The sequence below is a fragment of the Schistocerca cancellata genome, chromosome 1 (genome assembly GCF_023864275.1).
Source record: "Schistocerca cancellata isolate TAMUIC-IGC-003103 chromosome 1, iqSchCanc2.1, whole genome shotgun sequence".
Taxonomy (NCBI): Eukaryota; Metazoa; Arthropoda; class Insecta; order Orthoptera; family Acrididae; genus Schistocerca; species Schistocerca cancellata.
This window is the reverse complement of record NC_064626.1, coordinates 854,940,751-854,967,235: the sequence shown is the minus strand read 5'-3', so window position 1 is coordinate 854,967,235 and position 26,485 is coordinate 854,940,751. Positions and strand designations below refer to the sequence as shown.

The 26,485-nt window shown below is 43.0% G+C and overlaps 1 protein-coding gene across 1 annotated transcript in view; it reads right to left on the bottom strand.

The window, feature by feature from the left end:
• LOC126107449 (pyruvate kinase-like) overlaps positions 1 to 26,485 on the bottom strand; it is a 130,550-nt gene that overhangs the window by 47,165 nt on the left and 56,900 nt on the right. The window contains exons 4-5 of the mRNA XM_049913340.1: positions 23,631 to 23,777; positions 13,859 to 14,317 (exon numbers count right to left, since the gene is read on the bottom strand). Coding sequence (XP_049769297.1) covers positions 13,859 to 14,317; positions 23,631 to 23,777 — 606 coding nt within the window. The remainder of the gene's footprint in view (positions 1 to 13,858; positions 14,318 to 23,630; positions 23,778 to 26,485) is intronic.

Here is a 26,485-nt window from a genome sequence, read left to right as displayed (position 1 = left end):
TATATACAACCTTCTATCATGATTCTTAAACCAAGTGTTAGCTATGATTAAGTTGTGCTCTGTGCAAAATTCTACCAGGCGGCTTCCTCTTTCATTTCTTAGCCCTACTCCATATTCACCTACTATGTTTCCTTCTCTCCCTTTTCCTACACTCGAATTCCAGTCACCCACCACTATTAAATTTTCGGCTTCCTTCACTATCTGAATAATTTCTTTTATTTCATCATACATTTCTTCAATTTCTTCGTCATCTGCAGAGCTAGTTGGCATATAAACTTGTACTACTGTAGTAGGTGTGGGCTTCGTATCTATCTTGGCCACAATAATGCGTTCACTATGCTGTTTGTAGTAGCTTACCCGCATTCCTATTTTCCTATTCATTATTAAACCTACTCCTGCATTACACCTATTTGACTTTGTGTTTATAACCCTGTAGTCACCTGACCAGAAGTCTTGTTCCTCCTGCCACCGAACTTCACTAATTCCCACTATATCTAACTTTAACCTATCCATTTCCCTTTTTAAATTTTCTAACCTACCTGCCCGATTAAGGGATCTGACATTCCACGCTCCGATCCGTAGAACGCCAGTTTTCTTTCTCCTGATAACGATATCCTCTTGAGTAGTCCCCGCCCGGAGATCCGAATGGGGGACTATTTTACCTCCGGAATATTTTACCCAAGAGGACGCCATCATCATTTAATCATACAGTAAAGCTGCATGCCCTCGGGAAAAATTACGGCCGTAGTTTCCCCTTGCTTTCAGCCGTTTGCAGCACCAGCACAGCAAGGCCGTTTCGGTTATTGTTACAAGGCCAGATCAGTCAATCATCCAGACTGTTGCCCTTGCAACTACTGAAAAGGCTGCTGCCCATCTTCAGGAACCACACGTTTGTCTGGCCTCTCAACAGATACCCCTCCGTTGTGGTTGTACCTACGGTACGGCTATCTGTATCGCTGAGGCACGAAAGCCTCCCCACCTACGGCAAGGTCCATGGTTCATGGGGGGGGGGGGGGGGATGTCAACGATATAGGCCTATAATTATGTGCATCTGTACTACGACGCATCTTGAGGACAGGAATCAGCTGCGCTTCTTTCCAGTCGCTAGGTACCTTTCGTTGCTCCAGCGATCTATGATAAACTGCTGCTAGAAGGTGTACAAGTTCTTTCGTACGTTTTTGTGGAATCTTAGGGGTATCTCGTCTGGTCCTGATGTCTTTTCACTACTACGCGATTTTAGTTGTTTTATATTCCGCTATAGGTTATTCCAATATCTGTCATTTCGGCGTTCATACGGTGATTGAAAGGAGGGACCGTGTTACGATCTCCTGCGGTGAAGCAATTTCGAGAGACTAAATTCAGTATTCCGGACTTCTCTGTGTTATCATCCTTTTCGGTGCCAGTATTGTCTTTGAGTAAATGAATAGATGATTTCGAACCGCTCACTGGTTTTATATAAGACCAAATGCTATTAGATTTTTTACTCAGGTCGGTTGACAGAATTTCACTTGCAAAGTCACTGAACGCTTCTCTTATTGCTCTCCTACGCTCATTTTCGCTTCATTCATCTTTCGTTTGGCAGTTAGGTTTTGACTTCTCATGTACCTTTGACGAAGCTCTCTTTGTTTACACAGCAGTTTTCTTACATGGCTATTACACTACGGTGGGTCTTTCCTATACCCTGAGAGCACTCCCGGCACACAAATAACACAAGACAAACGCAATAAAAATGACATGAAAATTGATAACGATTGCATTCCTATAATATCATTTTTACGAGAGAATACACATAGCGAGACAGTGTAAAAGTCAGAGACCGGCTGGAGAATGTGGAGTGCAACAAGGACGTGGAGAGGATGGCGAAGCCGTTTAGCATCCCCTGCCTCCCTCTGCAGAGCCACTAGCTGTTCACCACTATGAAAATAGAAGAGTGGGTGAGATGTACTCTGATTTTTCAGTCAATGTCAACAACGTTCCAAAACTGAATGTAAATCTTGGGAAGTGAAAATCTCATCTTCAGGTTCCATTCGCTATAGTATTGCTGTGCTGTATGGATAAGGCTGACGGAGGACATCGCAAAAGTTCCAAGAAGAGCAGCATGTTCTGTTTTATCGCGAAATAGGGGACAGAGTGTCACGAATACCGTAAGTGTTGGGATGGGAATCATTCAAACAAGACATTTTCAAGAAATTTCAATCACCAACTTTCTCCTCTAAATGTGAAAATATTTTGTTGTCACCGTCCTACATAAGGAGAAATGATCATTATAATAAAATAAGCAAAATCAGAGCTCTTACAGAAATATCTAAGTGTTAATTTTTCCCACGCGCTGCTAGAGAGTGGAACGGTAGAGAAACAGTCTGAGGTTGGTTCGAAGAACCCCCTGCCAGGCACTTAATTGTAAACTGTAGAGTAGTTATGTAGATGTAGAATAGTTTTTCGTCAGGAACGTGTTTTTTTTAATTTGTCCAATTTCTATTAAAGATGGTTCGTGAGTATGGTATGCCAGCATACAAGGTGTCCCACATAAAATCGGTGCGCCTCACGCCCGAGTTTCAAGTAACGAAGAACTAACTAAAAACGAATAGATAGTAGTAACGTTAGAAAACATTTAGTTACCTGTTTATAAGAGATGCAGTGTAGCCAACTTTCGAGACAGTGTTGCCACTTTACAAGCAGTTCGACCAGAAGTGATTAACCGATACTTGAGGCGTACCGGTTTCATGTGCGACAACCTATATTATGCCTCCGGTGCGATTTCATTCTTTTATTTCATTATATTGGAGGATAAAACTTGTAATGGATAGTAACTGATTTTGTGTGGTTGTGACAAAGCCTCTTGTGTCCGAAAATGTCGTTTTGGTGAGAAATGTGACTAGTCTCGTAACAGATTTAAATGCCGATAGTCTCTATGACCCCCCATGAACCATGGACCTTGCCGTTGGTGGGGAGGCTTGCGTGCCTCAGCGATGCAGATAGCCGTACCGTAGGTGCAACCACAACGGAGTCCGGGCGCTGATAACCACGCAGTTGAGCGCCCCACAAACCAAACATCATCATCATCAACCACAACGGAGGGGTATCTGTTGAGAGGCAAGACAAACGTGTGGTTCCTGAAGAGGGGCAGCAGCCTTTTCAGTAGTTGCAGGGGCAGCAGTCTGGATGATTGACTGACCTGGCCTTGTAACACTAACCAAAACGGCCTTGCTGTGCTGGTACTGCGAACGGCTGAAAGCAAGGGGAAACTACAGCGTAATTTTTCCAGAGGGCATGCAGCTTTACTGTATGGTTAGATGATGATGGCGTCCTCTTGGGTAAAATATTCCGGAGGTAAAATAGTCCCCCATTCGGATCTCCGGACGGGGACTACTCAAGAGGATGTTGTTACCAGGAGAAAGAAAACTGGCGTTCTACGGATCGGAGCGTGGAATGTCAAATCCCTTAATCGGGCAGGTAGGTTAGAAAATTTAAAAAGGGAAATGGATAGGTTAAAGTTAGATATAGTGGGAATTAGCGAAATACGGTGGCAGGAGGAACAAGACTTCTGGTCAGGTGACTACAGGGTTATAAACACAAAATCAAATAGGGGTAATGCAGGAGTAGGTTTAATAATGAATAGGAAAATAGGAATGCCAGGTAAGCTACTACAAACAGCATAGTGAACGCATTATTGTGGCCAAGACAGATACGAAACCCACGCCTACCACAGTAGTACAAGTTTATATGCCAACTAGCTCTGCAGATGACGAAGAAATTGGAGAAATGTATGATGAAATAAAAGAAATTATTCAGGTAGTGAAGGGGGACGAAAATTTAATAGTCATGGGTGACTGGAATTCGTCAGTAGGAAAAGGGAGAGAAGGAAATGTAGAAGGTGAATATGGATTGGGGGTAAGAAACGAAAGAGGAAACCGCCTGGTAGAATTTTGCACAGAGCACAACTTAATCATAGCTAACACTTGGTTCAAGAATCATAAAAGAAGACTGTATACATGAAAGAAGCCTGGAGATACTGACAGGTTTCAGATAGATTATATAATCGTAAGACAGAGATTTAGGAACCAGGTTTTAAATTGTAAGACATTTCCAGGGGCAGATGTGGACTCAGACCACAATCTATTGGTTATGAAATGTAGATTAAAACTGAAGAAACTGCAAAAAGGTGGGAATTTAAGGAGATGGGATCTGGATAAACTGAAAGAACCAGAGGTTGTAGAGAGTTTTAGGGAGAGCATAAGGGAACAATTGACAAGAATGGAGGAAAGAAATACAGTAGAAGAAGAATGGGTAGCTTTGAGGGATGAAGTAGTGAAGGCAGCAGAGGATCAAGTAGGAAAAAAGACGAGGGCTAGTAGAAATCCTTGGGTAACAGAAGAGATACTGAATTTAATTGATGAAAGGAGAAAATACAAAAATTCAGTAAGTGAAGCAGGAAAAAAGGAATATAAAAGTCTCAAAAATGAGATCGACAGGAAGTGCTAAATGGCTAAGCGGGGATGGCTAGAGGACAAATGTAAGGATGTAGAGGCTTATCTCACGAAGGATAAGATAGATACTGCCTACAGGAAAATTAAGAGACCTTTGGAGAAAAGAGAACCACTTGTATGAATATCAAGAGCTCTGATGGAAACCCAGTTCTAAGCAAAGAAGGGAAAGCAGGAAGTAGATACTCAGTGCGAATTGGTATGGGTGGAGGTTATACTTAACAGCCAAATTAAGTTAATAATTGGCTCCTTCTACCGACCCCCAGACTCCGATGATATAGTTGCTGAACAGTTCAGAGAAAATTTGAGTCTCGTAACAAATAAATACCCCACTCATACGGTTATAGTTGGTGGGGACTTCAACCTTCCCTCGACATGTTGGCAAAAATACTTGTTCAAAACCGGTGGTAGGCAGAAAACATCTTCCGAGATTGTCCTAAATGCTTTCTCCGAAAATTATTTCGAGCAGTTAGTCCACGAACCCACGCGAATTGTAAATGGTTGCGAAAACACACTTGACCTCTTAGCCACAAACAATCCAGAGCTGATAGAGAGCATCATGACTGATACAGGGATTAGTGATCACAAGGTCGTTGTAGCTAGGCTCAATACCTTTTCTTCCAAATCCTGATACAATAGCTCCCTACTTAGCAATCATATACAACAGCTCGCTCACCGATAGATCTGTACCTACAGATTGGAAAATTGCGCAGGTCGCACCAGTGTTTAAGAAGGGTAGTAGGAGTAATTCATCGAACTACAGACCTATATCACTGACGTCGGTTTGCAGTAGAGTTTTGGAGCACATACTGTATTCAGACATTATGAATCACCTCGAAGGGAACGATCTGTTGATACGTAATCAGCATGGTTTCAGAAAACATAGTTCTTGTGCAACGCGGCTAGCTCTTTATTCGCACGAAGTAATGGCCGCTATCGACAGGGATCTCAAGTTGACTCCGTATTTCTAGATTTCCGGAAAGCTTTCGACACCGTTCCTCACAAGCGACTTCTAATCAAGCTGCGGGTCTATGGGTTATCGTCGCAGTTGTGCGACTGGATTCGTGATTTCCTGTCAGGAAGGCCGCAGTTCGTAGTAATAGACGGAAAATCATCGAGTAAAACTGACGTGGTATCAGGTGTTCCCCAGGGAAGCGTCCTGGGACCCCCGCTGTTCCTGATCTATATAAACGACCTGGGTGACAATCTGAGCAGTTCTCTTAGGTTGTTCGCAGATGATGCTGTAATTTACCGTCTAGTAAGGTCATCCGAAGACCAGTATCAGTTGCAAAGCGATTTAGAAAAGATTGCTGTATGGTGTGGCAGGTGGCAGTTGACGCTAAATAACGAAAAGTGTGAGGTGATCCACATGAGTTCCAAAAGAAACCCGTTGGAATTCGATTACTCGATAAATAGTACAATGCTCAAGGCTGTCAATTCAACTAAGTACCTGGGTGTTAAAATTACGAACAACTTCAGTTGGAAAGACCATGTAGATAATATTGTGGGGAAGGCGAGCCAAAGGTTGCGTTTCATTGGCAGGACACTTAGAAGATGCAACAAGTCCACTAAAGAGACAGCTTAAACTACACTCGTTCGTCCTCTGTTAGAATATTGCTGCGCGGTGTGGGATCCTTACCAGGTGGGGTTGACGGAGGACATCGAAAGGGTGCAAAAAAGGGCAGCTCGTTTTGTACTATCACGTAATAGGGGAGAGAGTGTGGCAGATATGATACGCGAGTTGGGATGGAAGTCATTAAAGCAAAGACGTTTTTCGTCGCGGCGAGATCTATTTACGAAATTTCAGTCACCAACTTTCTCTTCCGAATGCGAAAATATTTTGTTGAGTCCAACCTACATAGGTAGGAATGATCATCAAAATAAAATAAGAGAAATCAGAGCTCGAACAGAAAGGTTTAGGTGTTCGCCGTTTTTCCCGCGCGCTGTTCGGGAGTGGAATGGTAGAGAGATAGTATGATTGTGGTTCAATGAACCCTCTGCCAAGCACTTCAATGTGAATTGCAGAGTAGTGATGTAGATGTAAAGGTGGAAGGAGTATATAGAGGGTCTATACAAGGGCGATGTACTTGAGGACAATATTATGGAAATGGAAGAGGATGTAGATGAAGATGAAATGGGAGATACGATACTGCGTGAAGAGTTTGACAGAGCACTGAAAGACCTGAGTCGAAACAAGGCCCTCGGAGTAGACAACACTCCATTGGAACTACTGACGGCCTTGGGAGAGCCAGTCCTGACAAAACTCTACCATCTGGTGAGCAAGATGTATGAAACAGGCGAAATACCCTCAGACTTCAAGAAGAATATAATAATTCCAATCCCAAAGAAACCAGGTGTTGACAGATGTGAAAATTACCGAACAATCAGTTTAATAAGCCTTAGCTGCAAAATACTAACACGAATTCTTTATAGACGAATGGAAAAACTAGTAGAAGCTGACCTCGGCAAAGATCAGTTTGGATTCCGTAGAAATACTGTAACACGTGAGGCAATACTGACCTTACGACTTATCTTAGAAGAAAGATTAAGGAAAGGCAAACCTACGATTCTAGCATTTGTAGACTTACAGAAAGCTTTTGACAATGTTGACTGGAATACTCTCTTTCAAATTCTAAAGGTGGCAGGGGTATACTACAGGGAGTGAAAGGCTATTTACAATTAGTACAGAAACCAGATGGCAGTTATAAGAGTCGAGGGGCATGAAAGGGAAGCAGTGGTTGGGAAGGGAGTAAGACAGGGTTGTAGCCTCTCCCCGATGTTATTCAATCTGTATATTGAGCAAGCAGTAAAGGAAACAAAAGAAAAATTCGGAGTAGGTATTAAAATTCATGGAGAAGAAGTAAAAACTTTGAGGTTCGCCGATGACATTGTAATCCTGTCAGACACAGCAAAGGACTTGGAAGAGCAGTTGAATGGAATGGACAGTGTCTTGAAAGGAGGATAAAAGATGAACATCAACAAAAGCAAAACGAGGATAATGGAATGCAGTCGAACTAAGTCGGGTGATACTGAGGGAATTAGGAAATGAGACACTTAGTGAAGTAAAGGAGTTTTGCTATTTGGGGAGCAAAATAACTGATGATGGTCGAAGTAGAGAGGATATAAAATGTAGACTGGCAATGGCAAGGAAAGCGTTTCTGAAGAAGAGAAATTTGTTAATATCGAGTATAGATTTAAGTGTCAGGAAGTCATTTCTGAAAGTATTTGTATGGAGTGTAGTCATGTATGGATGTTTTCATGGACGATAAATAGTTTGGACAAGAAGAGAATAGAAGCTTTCGAAATGTGGTGCTACAGAAGAATGCTGAAGATTAGATTGGTAGATCACATAACTAATGAGGAGTATTGAATAGGATTGGGGAGAAGAGAAGTTTGTGGCACAACTTGACCAGAAGAAGGGATCGGTTGGTAGGACATGTTCTGAGGCATCAAGGGATCACCAATTTAGTATTGGAGGGCAGCGTGGAGGGTAAAAATCGTAAAGGGAGACCAAGAGATGAATACACTAAGCAGATTCAGAAGGATGTAGGTTGCAGTAGGTACTGGGAGATGAAAAAGCTTGCACAGGATAGAGTAGCATGGAGAGCTGCATCAAACCAGTCTCAGGACTGAAGACCACAACAACAACAACAACAATCTGGTAGTCACCCAACAGGATTTGGGGACGGAGGAGGGGGGGGGATTGTGGGGGGGGGATACAATGTATCGAATAAATGTAGCCAGGTGCCTATGGCATTAAGTCAGGAATAATGGAAACGCGAAGTCTCCGTGTTATGAAACTTCTCTGCTAAACAGTTCTACATGCTAATCCATAGTTACACACCGATATTTATCGACATATGCCACAAATAATATCACATATGGTTAGTACCTTCTTACTTCAAAATTATTAGTTCAGCAATATAAGGCAGGCTGTTTTCAAGAGACTTCGCGGCTGTGAGAGCACTAGCATATCGTGTGAAGATTTAAAAACACAACCGTCTGAAGACTTTGTTTCCTATATATCATGCTATTTTCTCTGATGTATTTTTTTTCTTAATGTTCCAACACAGTATATGTTCCGAAATCTTAAGAACATCACTCTAGTCCTCATAAAAATGGAGGTAACGATGATACAGTCATATTCTCCCTACAGCTTAACCCGTTTCCGCATATTCAAGCGGATGGGAGCGCATTATAACACTTTGTATAATACTTATGGCGAAGTCTGTGTTACCGATTTCCACGCTTGCTATGTTACTCTTTCAGATCCAACGAACTGCAATTGTTATGGACACAAACTGTATTCTCGGTCGCATGCAAGCATCAAACACAACTGCTCCATATGTCATATTGCTGCAACAAAATTGGAGTACATCGACATACATTATAGTGATTGCATGCTAGGGTAATTTCTGGCGTTAACGATTTGCTCTGGTAGTTCTACGACATTTCCTGGGTGGAACTTAGTGTTCGCTTGGAGGTAGCATCCCGAATATAAAGAGACGCCTAGGATTATAATTTAATATTACATGTCAACTAAGCAGCACACATTTTTGCTGTCCCCATATACACACATATCAGTTCAAGCCATAACTTACTGTCGACAGACGTACCATCTACTGTCATGTGTAAACCATCAGCTAGTCATACTGATCATGTTTCTGGACGGATAAAATTTATGTTTCAGTTAAAACCATAAATTATGTTAATTGTGCTTGCAGCCCTAGTTAAATGGTGTCATAACCATGTACATATAATTTAACTGCTAGTATACCCACCCCTATAGGCGAATTGTGTATGTGGCTGAGAGGCTATCCTACTTAAAAAGCACACATGTGCTGGTAGTCCACTAAAACTGTCAGAGTTTAACATACTTAATGGTGTGCGAGAGACTCGCCCAAACAGTATTCTGGACTTGTAATTTACTCTCCCAATATGGAGAGCTGGGTAATTCCATCATCTTATCGTTATTAAGGCACGTTTTGTGTGTTCATTGTCAGAAACAAGAGAAATAGTTCCAGCCATCCCATCTGTAATCTATGTTTTATGCCCGCCCGTGCTAGTTGAGTGGTCAGAGCGACGGAATGTCGTACCTAACGACCTGGGTTCGATCTCCAGCTGAGTCTCCGCTCAGGGACTGGGTGTTGTGTTGTCCTTATCATCATCATTTCATCCCTATCGACGCGCAAGTCACCGAAGCGGCGTCAACTCGAAAGACTTGCACCAGGCGACCGGTCTACCTGACGGGAGGCCCTAGCCACACGGCATTTCCATTTCCATTTATGTTTTATGATTCATGAAATAACTGTAAACACGCAGTCCATGTGCAGATGCTAAGACAAAGATCACTTCCTCTAATATCCCTGAAAGAACAAATGAGTTTCACAAAATATACCTAATGTAGAAAAAGTTCAAATGTGTGTGAATTTCTAAGGGACCAAACTGCTGAGGTCATTGGTCCGTAGAAAAAGTGTCAGCATCATCTGTCGATACCGTACACAGTAATGAGAACACAGCACAAAGTATCACTAGTGCCTCTGGCCCACCAACACTTAATACACATATTGATGTTGGCCCACGTTGCTATGCAATTATGGAGTGATATTTTGTAAGCATCAGTAGTCATACAGCTGTATTTAATATATGTGTATAAACAACCATCAGTGTGATTTTTTTAGTGCATGTATAAGTGTTGGCTTTGGTAGTTAGCATTTTGTCGGGTTAACATTTGGAAGAAGTACTGTTTGTTGATACTCTGCATGGATGGATGGTAAAAATATTAACACTTTCCACCAATTACAGCACACACATTTGCATAAAAGCACAGTATACATTAGCATGTGTAGCAATGGGGAGTATATGTGCTAATAGAAAATACCATGACGTCTTTTATTTTACAGTACTTCAGTATCCCATTCCACTTGCAAATGAGGCTGCGAGAAATACGACTGGTTGTACACCTCCATACTCGACGTACAGGAAATGTCATGGTGAATCAACATCCGCAGATCGGCTGTGTGCTGAAAGCGTTCTTTACATGCATCCGGAGATGCAGCCATGCGTGCTTACTACTGAGAAAAAGTCTTGTGGAGCACAGTGTTGCAAATGCCGCCAAGCAGCAGTTTGTGGTAAAGCAATGTAAATTCCTCAGTATGTTGCAAGTGTTCTGTGAGTGCATTATGCTGGAGCTAAGTGAATTCGAATGTGGGGAGCTGTCGAAGGCTTTCCAATTCAATTAGTATAGTTTGTATAGTTCTCATGTTTAGCATTTTTATGGGTGAGGCGATCACGGAATCGAAAACGTGCGTCCTATGCATATGTTGGGGGTGTCATGTGACATGGGGAATAACGTTGTATACATGGAACTTTTTTGCTGTAGGTATCGCTTTACTATGTGAGGCTATAAAAGACTGGCAGTGGCCTTGCTTTGTAGTGCTTACAGACAATGAATTGACTAATTGGAGGGTGGTAAAAGTTCGTCTTTCTTTTCGGAACACGTTACAGTGGAGGCAGTGCCTCTAATCGTATTAAAGGCAGCCATGCAATTACCCAAAAGAAGATGTGTTGTCTTAATGACAGACAGCTTATTCTATCAATTTTTTACACTTGCATTTTCATCTATTTATTCTACCATATTTTATGGCTGGTCACACATGACAAGGGCAAAATGTGGACACGCCAACGTCTATTTTGGTGCGCCTGCAGTGCTGTAGTAGAATATCGTCTTAGTATGTGTAGTTACAATTCGAAGTTTAACCCACAAAATGAATCAACCATATGCTGAAGATATGAATCAACCATATGCTGAAGATATGATTGTACCTTCTATACAGTACTGTCTCGAGTTCCTCATTAAATAATTAAAACTATACACAAGTAGATAATAGTAATAATTAGAAACACGAGTTGTTTTCCTTAAGACCCATGAAATAACATTGCCTGTAAGACTCAAACATAATTGGATAGTATCCGATGGCATTGTGGCGAATAATATTTTTCTCTTGGTGCTTAAATTTAACAACTGCACAATGGCACCAAATGTAACAAATGCCTGAGCAGTGATCTAGTATTGAGAGCACTGTGCTGGAAAGCATTGCGAGCCCCATCACTCTCAAAGCGCAGACAGCAAATGATGTGCTCATACAATCAACCTATAAAAATTAAAACTCCTCAAAGGGTGGGGGGCTGAACTTGCACCCATTGGTGGCCTGGAGCCTCACAGCAATGGCAGACAGCACGATGGTGTCCACGCTCCCATGAGGTGTGGAGGCGTAAGCAGTGCAGTGGGTGGGGTGCAGGAGTGGGGGAGGGAGGCAGGGGGCGCAGGTTGGGCGGACCTTCACAGGGTAGTGACATACTGATGTCATGGGCGTGATGCAAGAGTTTAGGTATGATGGTGTCAGAATTCCGGGATTGTGGGAGCTGATGTCAACAACTTTTGAGTCAGATCTTAAAGTGATGCTCTGCTATGAGGAAGCCTTTCGAAACATACGACCTGAGATGCTCGACAAGGTATCAAGGAGGACACAATGGAGATGGTGTATATTTGGATCTGCTGGATACATACGCTATTGGACATTAAAATTGCTGCACCACGAAGATGACGTGCTACAGACGCGAAATTTAACTGTCAGGAAGAAGATGCTGTGATATGCAAATGATTAGCTTTTCAGAGCATTTACACAAGGTTGGTGCCGGTGGCAACACCTACAACGTGCTGACATGAGAAAGTTTCCAACCGATTTCTCATACACAAACAGCAGTTGATCGGCGTTGCCTGGTGAAACGCTGTTGTGATGCCTCGTGTAAGGAGGAGTAATGCGTACCATCACGTTTCCGACTTTCATAAAGGTCGGATTGTAGTCTATCGCAATCGCGGTTTATCATATCGCGACATTGCTGCTCGCGTTGGGCGAGATCCAATGACTGTTAGCATAATATGGAATCGGTGGGTTCAGGATGGGAATACGGAACGCCGTGCTGGATCCCAACTGCCTCCTATCACTAGCAGTCGAGATGACAGGCATCTTACCCGCATGGCTGTAACGGATCGTGCAGCCACGTCTCGATCCCTGAGTCAACAGACGGGGACGTTTGCAAGACAACAACCATCTGCACGAACAATTCGACGACGTTTGCAGCATCATCGACTATCAGCTCGGAGACCGTTGCTGCGGTTACCCTTGACGCTGCATCACAGACAGGAGCACCTGCGACGGTGTACTCAACGACGAACCTAGCTGCACGAATGGCAAAACGTCATTTTTTCGGATGAATCCATGTTCTGTTTACAGCATCGCGATGGTCGCATCCGTGTTTGGCGACATCGCGGTGAACGCACATTGGAAGCGTGTATTCGTCATTGCCATACTGGCGTATCATCCAGGGTGATGGTGTGGGGTGCCATTGGTTACACGTCTCGGTTACCTCTTGTTCGCATTGACGGCACTCTGAACAGTGGACGTTACATTTCAGATGTGTTACGACCCGTGGCTCTACCCTTCATTCGATCCCTGCGAAACCCTACATTTCAGCAGGATAATGCACGATCGCATGTTGCAGGTCCTGTACGGGCCTTTCTGGATACGGAAAATGTTCGACTGCTGCCCTGGCCAGCACATTCTCTAGATCTCTCACCAATTGAAAACGTCTGGTCAATGGTGGCCGAGCAACTGGCTCGTCACAATACGCCAGTCACTACTCTTGATGAACTGTGGTATCGTGTTGAAGCTGCATGGGCAGCTGTAGCTGTACACGCCATCTAAACTCTGTCTGACTCAATGCCCAGGCCGTTATTACGGCCAGAGGTGGTTGTTCTAGGTACTGATTTCTCGGGATCTATGCACCCAAATTGTGTGAAAATGTAATCAAAAAATGGTTCAAATGGCTCTGAGCACTATGGTACTTAACATCGGAGGTCATCAGTCCCCTAGAACTTATAAGTACTTAAATCTAACTAACCTAAGGACAGCACACTCATCCATGCCCGAGGCAGTATTCGAACTTGCGACCGTAGCCGTCGCGCGGTTCCGGACTGAAGAGCCTTGAACCGCTCGGCCACCGCGGCCGGCAAAATGTAATCACATGTCAGTTCTAGTATAATATATTTGTCCAATGAATACCCGTTTATCATCTGCATTTCTTCTTGGCGTAGCAATTTTAATGGCCAGTAGTGTAGTTTTTTCGTGTAAGTATTCCAGTGCACATTAGACATTACACTGTTTTGACCTAAGGGTAAGGGGACTTCTCCGAACTCACCGTGGAAGTACATCTGAGAAATCAAAGCTGACCAGCTAAGGAAACAGGCAAGTATATAACACAAAGTAAATAAAATCTTTTGCTTCGAATATCGCGGACAGGGGCCGGTGTACCTGTGCGTCCCGCGTGATGGCGAGTATGGGGCAGCGCGGCCGGTACTTGGCGATGAGCCTGGCGGCCTTGCCGCTGTCGGTGAGCACGAGGATGGCGGCGGCGCGGCTGTGCAGCGAGACGCGCACGGCGGCGGCGGCCGTGGCCTCCGTGTTGTCGACGGGCGGGCGCGCCAGCCAGCTCATCTCGGCGAACAGCTGGCGCGTCCAGACGGCCGCCTCCGCCTCGCGGCACAGCTCGGCCATGGCGCGCACGCACAGCACGGGGAACTTGCCCTTGGCCGTCTCGCCCGACAGCATCACGCAGTCGGCGCCGTCCAGCACGGCGTTCGCCACGTCCGACGACTCGGCGCGCGTCGCCCGCGGCAGCCCCACCATCGACTCCAGCATCTGCGTGGCGACCACCACCGGCTTGCCCAGCCGGTTGCACTTGGCCAGGATAGACTTCTGCGCCACGAACACCTGCACCATACGTTTCTCCGACAGTGACCCAGATTAACACTGTATCTGTATGCTGTAGTGACCGATCGCAAGCCACCAGCCTGGCGGAAATTTTTTAGCGCAATCTCTATTCGTAACTGACTCCACAACCGTCGTGTTCTCGTTCTCGTTCACATCTGCACTCCCACTATTTCTGTTCGCTCTCCAACAAACTTTGAGAAAACTCTATCGCTTATCAAAATACTTCTCAAAGTAGACCGCTTATTCAACCCCAAGTTTCTGACCGAAGACCAAACTTCTTAAATGAAGCTTTCACACACAGTATTCAATACCGTGTTAACATTTAGTTAACTAGCGACTCAGAAGAATATTAAGCCTAGGCAACCTGTCATTTACGCCATATTTTCAAGCGTTACTGGGACGTATTTAAATGACGCATCTTCAAGACTAGTACATACCAAAAAAGGGCCTAGCTTCAAGATTCGTTTTTCATATATAAATTAGCTCTTTGATACACCACAAATTTTAAAATGATGACGTCACAAAGTATAATTATCGTCCCTAGAAAAGAGGGAGAGGTGAATTTTTGAGTAATTTCTTCTTCTTGAACTTCGAAAATTTCTTGCTCACTCAACAAACGTGACGCATTTGCAGCAGAATTGTACCAAACTGCGAAACTTAACGAGTACATACATTAAATTACGTCAATAAGATCATATTGGCTCAGCCATTCACGACAATAGAAGTAAAATTCCCTAAGGGTTCTTTCGAAATAAATCCAGAAACTGACAACAGTAGGCAGCACCAACCAAGGAGCAGGTGGCGAGACGTCCGTACATTTCCAGAATGAAATTTTCACTCTGCAGCGGAGTGTGCGCTGATATGAAACTTCATGGCAGATTAAAAGTGTGTGCCCGACCGTGACTCGAACTCGGGACCTTTGCCTTTCGCGGGCAAGTGCGAAGTTTCATATCAGCGCACACTCCGCTGCAGAGTGAAAATTTCATTCTGGAAACATCCTCTAGGCTGTGGCTAAGCTATGTCTCCGAAATAACCTTTCTTACATGAGTGCTAGTTCTGCAAGGTATGCAGGGGAGCTTCTACGAAGTTTGGAAGGTAGGAGACGAGGTACTGGAGGAATTAAAGCTGTGAGGACGGGGCGTGGGTCGTGCTTGGGTACCTCAGTTGATAGAGCACTTGCCCGCGAAAGGCAAAGGTCCCGAGTTCGAGTCTCGGTCCGGCACACACTTTTAGTCTGCCAGGAAGTTTCGTCCGTACATCATTTTCATACGAAATGAGCCCAGTTTTCGAGCGACAGGTGATTTGCGCGTCATGAAAATCGCCGCCCGACCTATACTCGGGCGTGGAGTTTTTAACAGAAAGTTGCAGCCCTATCTGTGTCCGAGCTTGGTCTCCAAAGCGTTAAAGAAACTGGCGTTCATGGGATTCATAAAAATATGCTGACCTCCAGACTGTCCTGTCCAGTATCCCAAAAAGACCTTGCTTTTTGAAGGTATAACCGTTCAAACAAAGAAAGACTTGTATGGCATTGTTGGGTGGGAAACATCGATGGGTAGGTTCAGCAGCCGAATGCTAAAAGTAGTTAATTTTAATAGTCTTCATTGCAATCGAAGCCAATAGTAACTGCATGTTAAGCATTTTCGGTTGACTAATAACCATCTGAATTCATACACTGAAAGTTACTGTACAGTGCGTGGCGTGGAGTACCCTCTACCACTACTAGTTACATCCTTTCCTGTTCCAGTTGTAAACATAACGGTGGAAAAACGACTGCCTATATGCCTACGTATGAGTCCTAATTTCTCTTATCTCCGAGCTGCTTACGCGAAATGTATGTTGGTGACAGTAGTACCGTTCTACAGTTAACTTCAAAGCGTGGTTCCCTAAATTTTCTCCACAATGGTCCACGAAAAGAATGTCGCCTTTCCTCCAGGGATTTCCATTGGGGTTTCAGAAGCATTTCCATAACACTTGCATGTTATTCGAACCTACTCATAACAAATCCAGCAGCCCGGATCTGAATTGTTTCGATGTCTTCCTCTAATGCAGTCTGGTGTGGATCCCGAACACTCGAGCTGTACTCAATAACGGGTTTCACTAGTGTCTTCTCCTCCTTTACAGATGAACCACACTTACCTAAAGTTCTTTCAACAAACCAAAGTCGACCATTCACTTTTCCCACTACAATGCTTACATGCTCGTTCCGTTCCAAATCGCTTTGCAACGTTACGCTCAGATATTTAAACGACATGACTGTTTCAAGCAGCATACTACTAATGCTGTATTCGAGCACTAGGGTTTGTTTCTCCTACTCTTTTCCATTAACTTACATGTTCCTCCATTTAGAGCAAGCTTCGGTTCATCATACCAACTAGGAATTTTGTCTCGTACCTACCCAAATCACTAAAAGACGACACATTTCTGTACACCACAGCATCATCAGCAAACAGCCGTAGATTGCTGCTCAACCTGTCTGCTGGATCATTTAGGAATATAGAAAATAATAGCGGTTCTATCACAGTTCCCTGAGGCACTCCTGACGAGACCCTTGACTCTGACGAACACTAGCCGTCGAGGACAACGTACTGGGTCCTATTACGTAAGAAGTATTCGAGCCATCCACCTATCTGGGAACCTCTCAGTCTGCAGTTTGGCACCGTGTCAAATGCTTTCCGGAAATCCATGGTGCAAGAACTCTTCCAGGTGCTGGTATTTATCCTAACAACCTAGTGTTACTATAAACCAATAATTTCCTGTACTCTATTTCAGCAAAGATGCAGAAATCGTCCGGGAATTGTATTCACACAGTGTATATTTGAAAATGGTAGAAAATTTTGTGGACAACAATTTCTACATCAATAGGTAAACAATCTTAATTGTGTTGCGCATTATCCGTGCTGCACATTCAACCCCAATGATTTCACGATTCAGTGTCATATTAAACCTGTGAAAAATATTTCTTGTACCTTTCCTGGCTGCCCCGACAAAGTCGCTATCAGTATTACCACTTAAGAACGCCATTATTTTGCTATTTATGTTGTTTTTTGCAAGCACGTCAATCAGGTAATTGGTGACTATATCTACTGTCTCGTCGAGACATTCATCAACTTTCAAAATATTAACACGGACACCGTGTAGCGGTGAAGAGCACCTAATCATAACAGGAAGAATCTTTTTCTCCCCGTGAGATGAAGCATCTGTAAACACTGTGACGTAACTGACTTCCTGCAACTATTTTTGTAACGTTTCTCAAGAATGCGGAGCAAATACGTTCACAAACAATGGCTCAGTCTTCGTGCGACAGCAAGAGAATTTCTGTTCAAACAAGTTTATTGCTAGTTTCGAAGCACAGTCATTTGAGCGGAAGCTATGATTTTCTTCAATCACATGGTAATCCCAGACTCCTTCAATAGCAGCCAAGTGTAGTTCACGGTCCGTTACTGAATTTAGCCAGAAAAATGAAGTTACCCTTCTGACTGGGTGTTGTGTAATGTCCTTACGTTAGTTAGGTTTAAGTAGTTCTAAGTTCTAGGGGACTGATGACCATAGATGTTGAATCCCATAGTGCTCAGAGCCATTTGAACCATTTGAACCCTTCTGAATGACGCAGCTACAATTCCTTATGTTTACTTGATTTCATATGTTGCTCTGTGTCGCTTTCCCTTCATGACACATGCAAAACTCCGTTCTACAAATGGTGCAATGAGCATCGGAGTCGGACTGCGTTTTCTTTATAAATGTGTGTCTACAACAGAAGATAAAGTATATTATGTAAACAAGACTTAGTATATGCTGAATTATGCACAACTATGGCGAGCAGCAGCGACCACCACTGCCTTCCCCACTACCTATAAAGACGTTGGCAACGGTCAGAGCATACAGTAGACCTGAGAGTTTCAGAGAGAGCATTAGGGAACGATTGGCAAATACAGCAGAAAGAAATACAATAGTCGAAGAATGGGTAGCTTCGAGGGATGAAATAGTGAAGGCACAAGAGGATCAAATACGTAAAAAGACGAGGGCTAGTAGAAATCCTTGGCCAGCAGAAGAGATACTGAATTTAATTGATGAAAGGAGAAAATATAAAAATGCAGTTAACGAAGCAGGCGAAGGAATACAAATGTCTCAAAAATGAGGTCGACAGGAAGTACAAAATGGTTAAGCAAGGGTGGCTAGAGGACAAATGCAAGGATGTAGAGGCATATATCACAAGGGGTAAGATAGATACTGCCTACAGGAAAATTAAAGAGACCTTTGGAGAAAATAGAACCATCTGTATGAACATCAAGAGCTGAAATGGAAAACCAGTTCTAAGCAAAGAAGGGAAAGAAGAAAGATGGAAGGAGTATATAGAGGGTCTATACAGGGGCGATGTTCTTGAGGACAATATTATGGAAATGGAAGAGGAGGTAGATGAAGATGAAATGGGAGATATGATACTGCGTGAAGAGTTTGACACAGCACTGAAAGATCTAAGTCGAAACAAGGCCCCAGGAGTAGACAACATTCCATTAGAACTACTGACATCCTTGGGAGAGCCAGTCCTGACAAAACTCCACCATCCAGTGAGCAAGATGTATGAGACAAGCTAAGTACCCTCAGACTTCAAGAAGAATATAATAATTCCAATCCCAAAGAAAGCAGATGATGACGGGTGTAAAAAGTATCGAACTGTCAGTTTAATAAGTCACGGCTGCAAAGTACTAACACGAATTCCTTACAGACGAATGGGAAAACTGTTAGAAATTGACCTCAGGAAAGATCAATTTGGATTCCATAGAAATGTTGGAACACGTGAGGCAATACTGACCCTAAGACGTATCTTAGAAGATATATTACGGAAAGGCAAACCTATGTTTCTAGTATTTGTAGACTTAGAACAAGCTCTTGACAGTGTTGTTGACTGGAATACTCTCTTTCAAATTCTGAAGGTGGCGGGGGTCAAATACAGGGAGCGAAAGGCTATTTACGATTTGTATAGAAACCAGATGGCAGTTATAAGAGTCGAGGGACATGGAGGGGAAGCAGTGGTCCTAAAGGGAGTAAGACAGGGTTGCAGCCTATCCCCGATGTTATTCAATCTATGTATTAAGCAAGCAGTAAAGGAAACAAAAGAAAAATTCGGAGTCAGAACTAAAATCCATCGAGAAGAAATAAAAACTTCGAGATTTTGTCAATGAAATTGTAATTCTGTCAGAGACAGCAAAGGACCTGGAAGAGCAGTTGAACGGAATGGACAGTGTCTTGAAAGCAGGATATAAGATGAACATCAACAAAAGCAAAACGAGGATAATGGAATGTAGTCGAACTAAGTCGGGTGATCCTGAGGGAATTAGATTAGGAAATGATACACTTAAAGTAGTAGATGAGTTTTGCTATTTGGGGAGCAAAATAACCGATGATGGCCGAAGTAGAGAGGATATAAAATGTTGACTGGCAATGGCAAGGAAAGCGTTTCTGAAGAAGAGAAATTTGTTAACATCGAGTATAGATTTAATATCAGGAAGTCTTTTCTGAAAGTATTTGTATGAAGTGTAGCCATGAATCGATGTGAAACACGGATGATAAATAGTTTCGACAAGAAGAGAGTAGAAGCTTTCGAAATGTGGTGCTACAGAATAATGCTGAAGATTAGATGAGTAGATCACGTAACTAATGAGTAAGTACTGAGTAGAAGAGGAATTTGTGGCACAACTTCACTAGATGAAGGAATCGGTTGGTAGAACATGAACAAGGGGTTCTGGACATGGGGTCACCAGTTTACAGCGTGGAGGGTAAAAATCGTAGACAGAGACCAAGAGATGAATACTCTAAGCAGATTCAGAATGATGCAGTAGGTACTTGGAGATGAAGAAGCTTGCACAGGATAGAGTAGCATGAAGGGCTGCATCAGACCAGTCTTTGAACTGAAGACCACAACAACAAAAACAACAACACGTAGACTTTATCTAGCTTCATCAATGGAGCACCCCAAAAAGCTAAACGAATTAACTAGGAAGCAAAATTAAATAACTTATTTTTTTCCTAAACGAGAAAAAAGTGAGAAAGGTGACGAAAATTTAAAAAGGTAACAAAAGATGACAAATTTTTATAAAAAGTGACTAAGGATAAGAAAGTTGACTGACTCCTTATCCGGCGAATAGAGGTACTCATGAATAATCCTGTACAAAATGTGCAAGAACCAAGCGGGAAAGATAGGATTGGAAGAGCGGATAAGAAATGGTCTAAGGCAGGGATGTAGTCTTTTACCCCTACTGTTCAACCTATATCTTATTTATTTATTTATTTTAGACTTATTCCCTGTACTTATATATCAGGTCATGTTTTAACATTTTTTTACTTTTTTGCATGTTTTAATTGATTAGAAATTTGTATCTCAGCATAGTAAAAATAAAAGTAATTATAATAATAATACGAGGGTTGGAACTTAAATAGTGGCAACTATTTATTCACAACCGATACAAAAGAGTTACATGTTTGCACCTGTTACTGTCATTCAAAGTAGTCACCAGCGTTGTGTAGAACCCGTTACCAGCAATGTGGAAGGCGTAGTGTATCGTTAGCAGAGCCTATTCTGTTGATGTTGCGAATGGAAAGGGCTACTGCCTGTTCTATCTCTGGAACAGTTCTGAAGCGAGTGCGACGAAGTGGTTCCTTCATCTTCGGAACCAAATCAAAGTCACAAGGACTTAGGTTCGGGGAGTGTGGTGGATGGTACAGTACTTCCCAATCCCATCGACCGAACAGAGCAGCCACAGCTTGCGCTGTACGCGCCCGCGCATTGTCGTGCAAAATGATTGGTGGGTTGCGCAAAAAGTGTCGCCGCTTCTTTCGCAAAGTTGGTCGCAGGTGATGCGCCAAAAACGAACAGTAATACAGTGCACTGACGGTCTGCCGTGCAGGAACGTAATGCGTTAGGATAACACCACCACAATCGTACACGAGAATCACCATATCTTTAGACTGCTCCGTTAGCACCATCAACAGAACAGGCTCTGCTAACGGTATACTACGCGTTACACATCTCTGGCAACAGGTTCTACACAACGCTGGTGACTACTTTGAAGGACAGTATCAGATGCAAACATGTAACTCTTTTGTATCGGTTGTGAATAAATAGTTGTCACTATTTAAGTTCCAACCCTTGTAATAACAATAATAGTGGTTAAGTAATGGTAAAAAAAGATATATGTAATGTATCCCTAACAGATATATACATAAAAGAAGCAATGATGGAAATAAACAAAAGTGCTTGAAGTTGAATTAAAATTCAGATGGAAGGATATCAATGGTAAGATTCGATTTGCTGAAGATATTGCCTTCATCAGTGAAGATGAGGAAGAATTGCGGTACTTATTGAAGGGATCAGTCTAATAAGCACACACTATGGATTGAGGGAAACGAAGTAAAGCGAAAGTAAGCATCTGAAATGAAATTAATGAAAAATTTAACATTGGAACTGGGGACGGAACTGCAGTTGTGTGAGCTCGACTTCGGTCAAAAAATGATGATGATGATGATGGTTTAAGGGGTGCTCAAGATCGTGGTCATCAACGCCCGTACAAGTTCCCCATTTTTCCATTTCCAGTCTCGCTCCGTCCCAAATGATGATAAGATGATGATGAGGACAACACAGACACCCAGACCCCAGGAGGAGAAACTCTCCGACCCTCGGTCAAAGAACTCTGCTACATTCGAATCATGACGGATGGAGCAGGAAGGACATAAAAAGCAAACTAACACTGGCAAAAAGGGCATTCCTGCCAAGAGAGGTCTACTAGTATTAAACACGGGGCTTATTTTTGAGAAAGAAACCTCTGAGAGTGTACGTTTGGAGCACAGCACTGTTTGGAAGTGAATCATGGACTGTGGGAAACCCGGAAAGGAAGAGAAGAATCGAAGCTTTTGAGATGTGGTGCTACAGAAGAATACTGAAAATTTGGTGGACTGATAAAGTAAGTAACATGGAAGTTCTTTGCAGTATCGGCGAGGAAAGGGATACACGGAAAAATTGGTAAGTAGGAGAGACAGGTGCTGTGGTGTGGGAAGGCATAATGTTGCAATGGCGTACTGACCGCCAGTATAAAAGGAGACGGCGAACATTGTACTGTCAGCAGAGAAGCAATAACTGCAGAATCGGTCGACCACAAGAACTCATTAACTTCGAACGTGGACCAGCCATTTGAAGTCACAGATCCACCAGGGACATTTCAACCCTTCTACAGCTACAAAAGTCAACTGTTGGTGATGTGACGGTGAAATTAAAATGTGAAGGAACAGTCACAGCTAGACCATGACCAGGCAGGTCTCATGTACTGACGGACAACGGTCGTCGATCATTACGGATGGTGGTTGTAAAAAATCGCTTGAAATCAGCGGAAGGAATCACTCGTGAGTCATGAAGCACTACCAGCAGTTCAGATAGCACAATGACTGTTCGTAGAGCGTTAATAAGATTAAAGTACAATAGTCGAGCAACTTGTCACGCACACAAATGTGCAACCAGCGCTAACTGACGCTTGAGATTGTGTAAAGTTCCTTCCCACTGGACAGTGGATGCCTAGAATCGAAAGATATGGTGTGATAAGTCACGCTATACCCCATGGCAATCCGATGGAAGCGCTTGGGTTTGGCGAATGCCTAGAGAACGTTACCTGCCTTCATCTGTAATGGCAACAATGAAGTATAGAGGAGATGGTGTTGCGTTATGGGGTGTTTTTCGAGATTTAGTGTTTTGTCACCTTAGAGCACTTAAGAGCACTAAATGTGGAAAGATTTAAACACATATCACAGCACCGTGTACACTAGAGGAACAGTTCGAAGACGATGACTGTATCGGCATGACAACGCTCCCCGTCATAAAGCAGTATTTGTGAGGCAATACTTTGTGGACAATGACATTCCTGAAATGGACTGGCCTGCCCAGAGTCTCGACCTGAACCAACTGGAACAGCTTTTGGATAATCTAGTACGTCGACTTCGCTCCAGACCCCAGTGTCCTTAATTAACTCCTTCTCTGGTTTCAGCAATGACAGACACCTCATTGAAAGTGTCCCCAGCAGAGTTCAAGCAGTCACAAGGGAGAAGGATCCACACACTCCATATTAGAGTCCACCAATAGGAGTCCCAATACTTTTGATTAGATAGTGCACATACATAATATTAGCGACACTAAAAGCCAATGATTACTGTGACATGTGTCCAGGAAACGGTAAGACAATATCGACTTGTTGGATTGTAGAAAGTTCTACCGTTAGCTACTTCGGCAGAGCGATACAAGAAAAAACAGTATTGCAGTGATTACATTCCTCACCTTCTGTGGGGGTATTTCGATGCCCATGTCTCCTCGTGCGATCATGATGCCGTCGGATTCTTCAATTATTTCGTCAACGTTGTCGATACCTTGTTGATTTTCTATCTTCGATATTATCATAATACGAGCTCCATCTTCACCAAGGACCTGATCAGAAACCAAAAATGTGAACAGAAATGTAAATGCTGCAAAACACAAAGTTCTCAGTGAAGTATATACAGTGAAACATTGATACATCAAAAGAAGACATATTTACGCCGTATTAGCATCGAACAGCAATTTTAGCAATAAACCCCTTTAGTTCGGCGGAAATGGTATGCAAGACTAAATACGTAAAAAGCATTTAGTTATGACTGTAATCTGCTTTTATCCTACTTAGAAATTACCGGTATTAGTTACGCAGTTAAAGCAGAGTAATATCACGACAGGTAGTTATTATCTAACAACCAGAGTAACCGCTGTAGGAGGCAGAGACAACAGCTAGATGTAGATGGTAATGACTCAATAACCTGTTGACATTTTGTTATAGATTCATGCCGCCAGCACTACATCTCGTAACTACTGATCGCTGCATGGCTGAAACTTCATTACCGTAAACGCTGATGGACTCACAGACTCCCTGCTGCGTCCCAAACTTAGATACCACTGGAATGACGTGTCGCGTTGTTCTGTTGAATAATTTCATCCATACCGATGAAGTATTTCAGCTGAGATGAATAGTTTTTCAGAGAGCTTCCTTGCGGACAAGTAATCCCAGAGGTATACACGGCTGTAAATTGTATAAACCAATCGCTATCAGTCTATGATCGACCAGCCACTATGATACAATATTAGTTAGCAATGCCTCATCTACTCCGGCAACATAAGTCCGTTCACTATAGCCAATGAATGCGAATATAGTTCCCTTACTCCTGTGTAACTGAAATACGTTTTAGATTAAGCAAAGAATAGGAATATTGATTTTAAGCTGGCTTTGAACTAATAAGCTAATCTCACTTCAGTGACTTTTTAGTGTCAAATTTGGTTCATTACGACAGCGATCTGGTCCAAACCAAGGTATAGATCAGCCTTTCGGCACTACACTACCAGGTTTGGGCTGCTCGGATCAATAGATCGCTTTACGTTATTCGGTGATCTGATTTACAGATATACTTATCAGTCTCCACAATGGAGTGAACGCCGGGAGGAGCTGCGTATTGAATGATGCAGCTCCTCATTTTCTAAATCATTAAGGGGCAATTAAAGGAAACATATCGTCAACTACATCTACATCAATTCTCCGCATACACTGACGCCGTGTGGTGGACGATGCTTGTGGTACCACTATATGATCCCTTCTTTCATGTTCCATTCACGAAAGAAGTGTGGGAAGAATTATTGTCGGTAAATTTCTGTATTAGCTCTAATTTCTAGAATTTTCTCGTTGGGGTCATTAGTCAGCTCCGTCTTCAGTCGAGTGTTGTGTGCGATTTTGACAGTGATACATTAAACAATCTTTTAACTAGTGTATTTGGTAATAGTTTACGCGAAAGTCTTAGAAAATACACTGTATGTCGATTGCACCTCGCTTACTTTCGGTTTCGCGAGTGTACTGGTCATCATAACCCAATCTACTCCTCTTCTTCTGTGCTGGATAACTTTTCTGCATAAAAGTGTTTCCAGAGGTGAGTGAGAACAGGCAGGTATAACTCATAATTGTGGTGACTTCTTTGAGATTTCCTGTAGAGTTACTGAAGGCTACAATTGGCCGTGATTTTGTTCGCGCCAAAAGGTAGTTCATCGAACGAACTTCAATCGTGTTACAGCGAACGTACTTTTACCGTGGTACAGAGAACGTACTTTCATCGTAGTACAGAGAACGAACAAGAATCACGACATAACCTTTAGTAGTGCACAGATCGAATATTGTTTGTGGTATAAACATCGAATTTTGATCGTGGTACATAAACTTAGATCGCGCCGTAACACTGCAGCTTTAGCCAATAAACATACTGTGGACTAGCGTGGCCGTTGTCAGGCATTTAAGTCTGCAAGGGCTCCTGTTGCTTCCATTAACGAAGTAAATGGGATGCCAATGCATGATCTTTGGCTTTGTACCGTTCCACTCTCGTGCCCACGTGTGAGACCTGGAGCAACAAACGCAGCCCCAGCCGACAGCTGCATCTTAGCAGATCAAGCAGCAGCTCGTCGGTGGCAGAAAATATCAGCAACACACTCACTTGTGACAATAACAAGAGGAACACGCTCTGTATTGCAGAAAGGTGCTCAGAAAATGGAAGAGCAGCAGCTTCTGAGCACTGAATTTGGTACAACAGAAGTGAAACTATCTGCCATAGATGAAATAGTTGGTGAAGTTTCCCAGGAATTGGGGGCTTAGAAATTGCCACTGGCATGTGTACAAAAATTGAAACTCAGGCTAATCATATTTAGTCTCGCCCAGTCACAACTGGAAGGGTAAGTTCAGGCACTAAATAATGAGAACACCTGACTGCGTGCAAGTTTAGAGGTGCAGAGTGGGGCCATAGCACAACAAGAGGTTGAGTCCTCGGATGCATTAAGACGAGCACGTCTAGAGGGACAGATTGACATCCTAAAAAGGGAGGATAACAAACTCAAGGACCAGACCACAGTTCTAGAGGTTAATAACATCCCCAACGCGAGGGAAAAGTTACAGAAGCTGCAAGAAGAGGACATTAGGTTGAGGTTAGAAAATGAACATCTCAAAAAGGTAGTGAATAAACTGTCACCACTGACTTACGGTGCAGTAGCGGTCGTTCCAGCAGGAAAGGCAAGTTTTAACACTAACGTAGAAGAGGCCAAGGCAAAACAGAATACAACTCTCTTCATTAACCAAA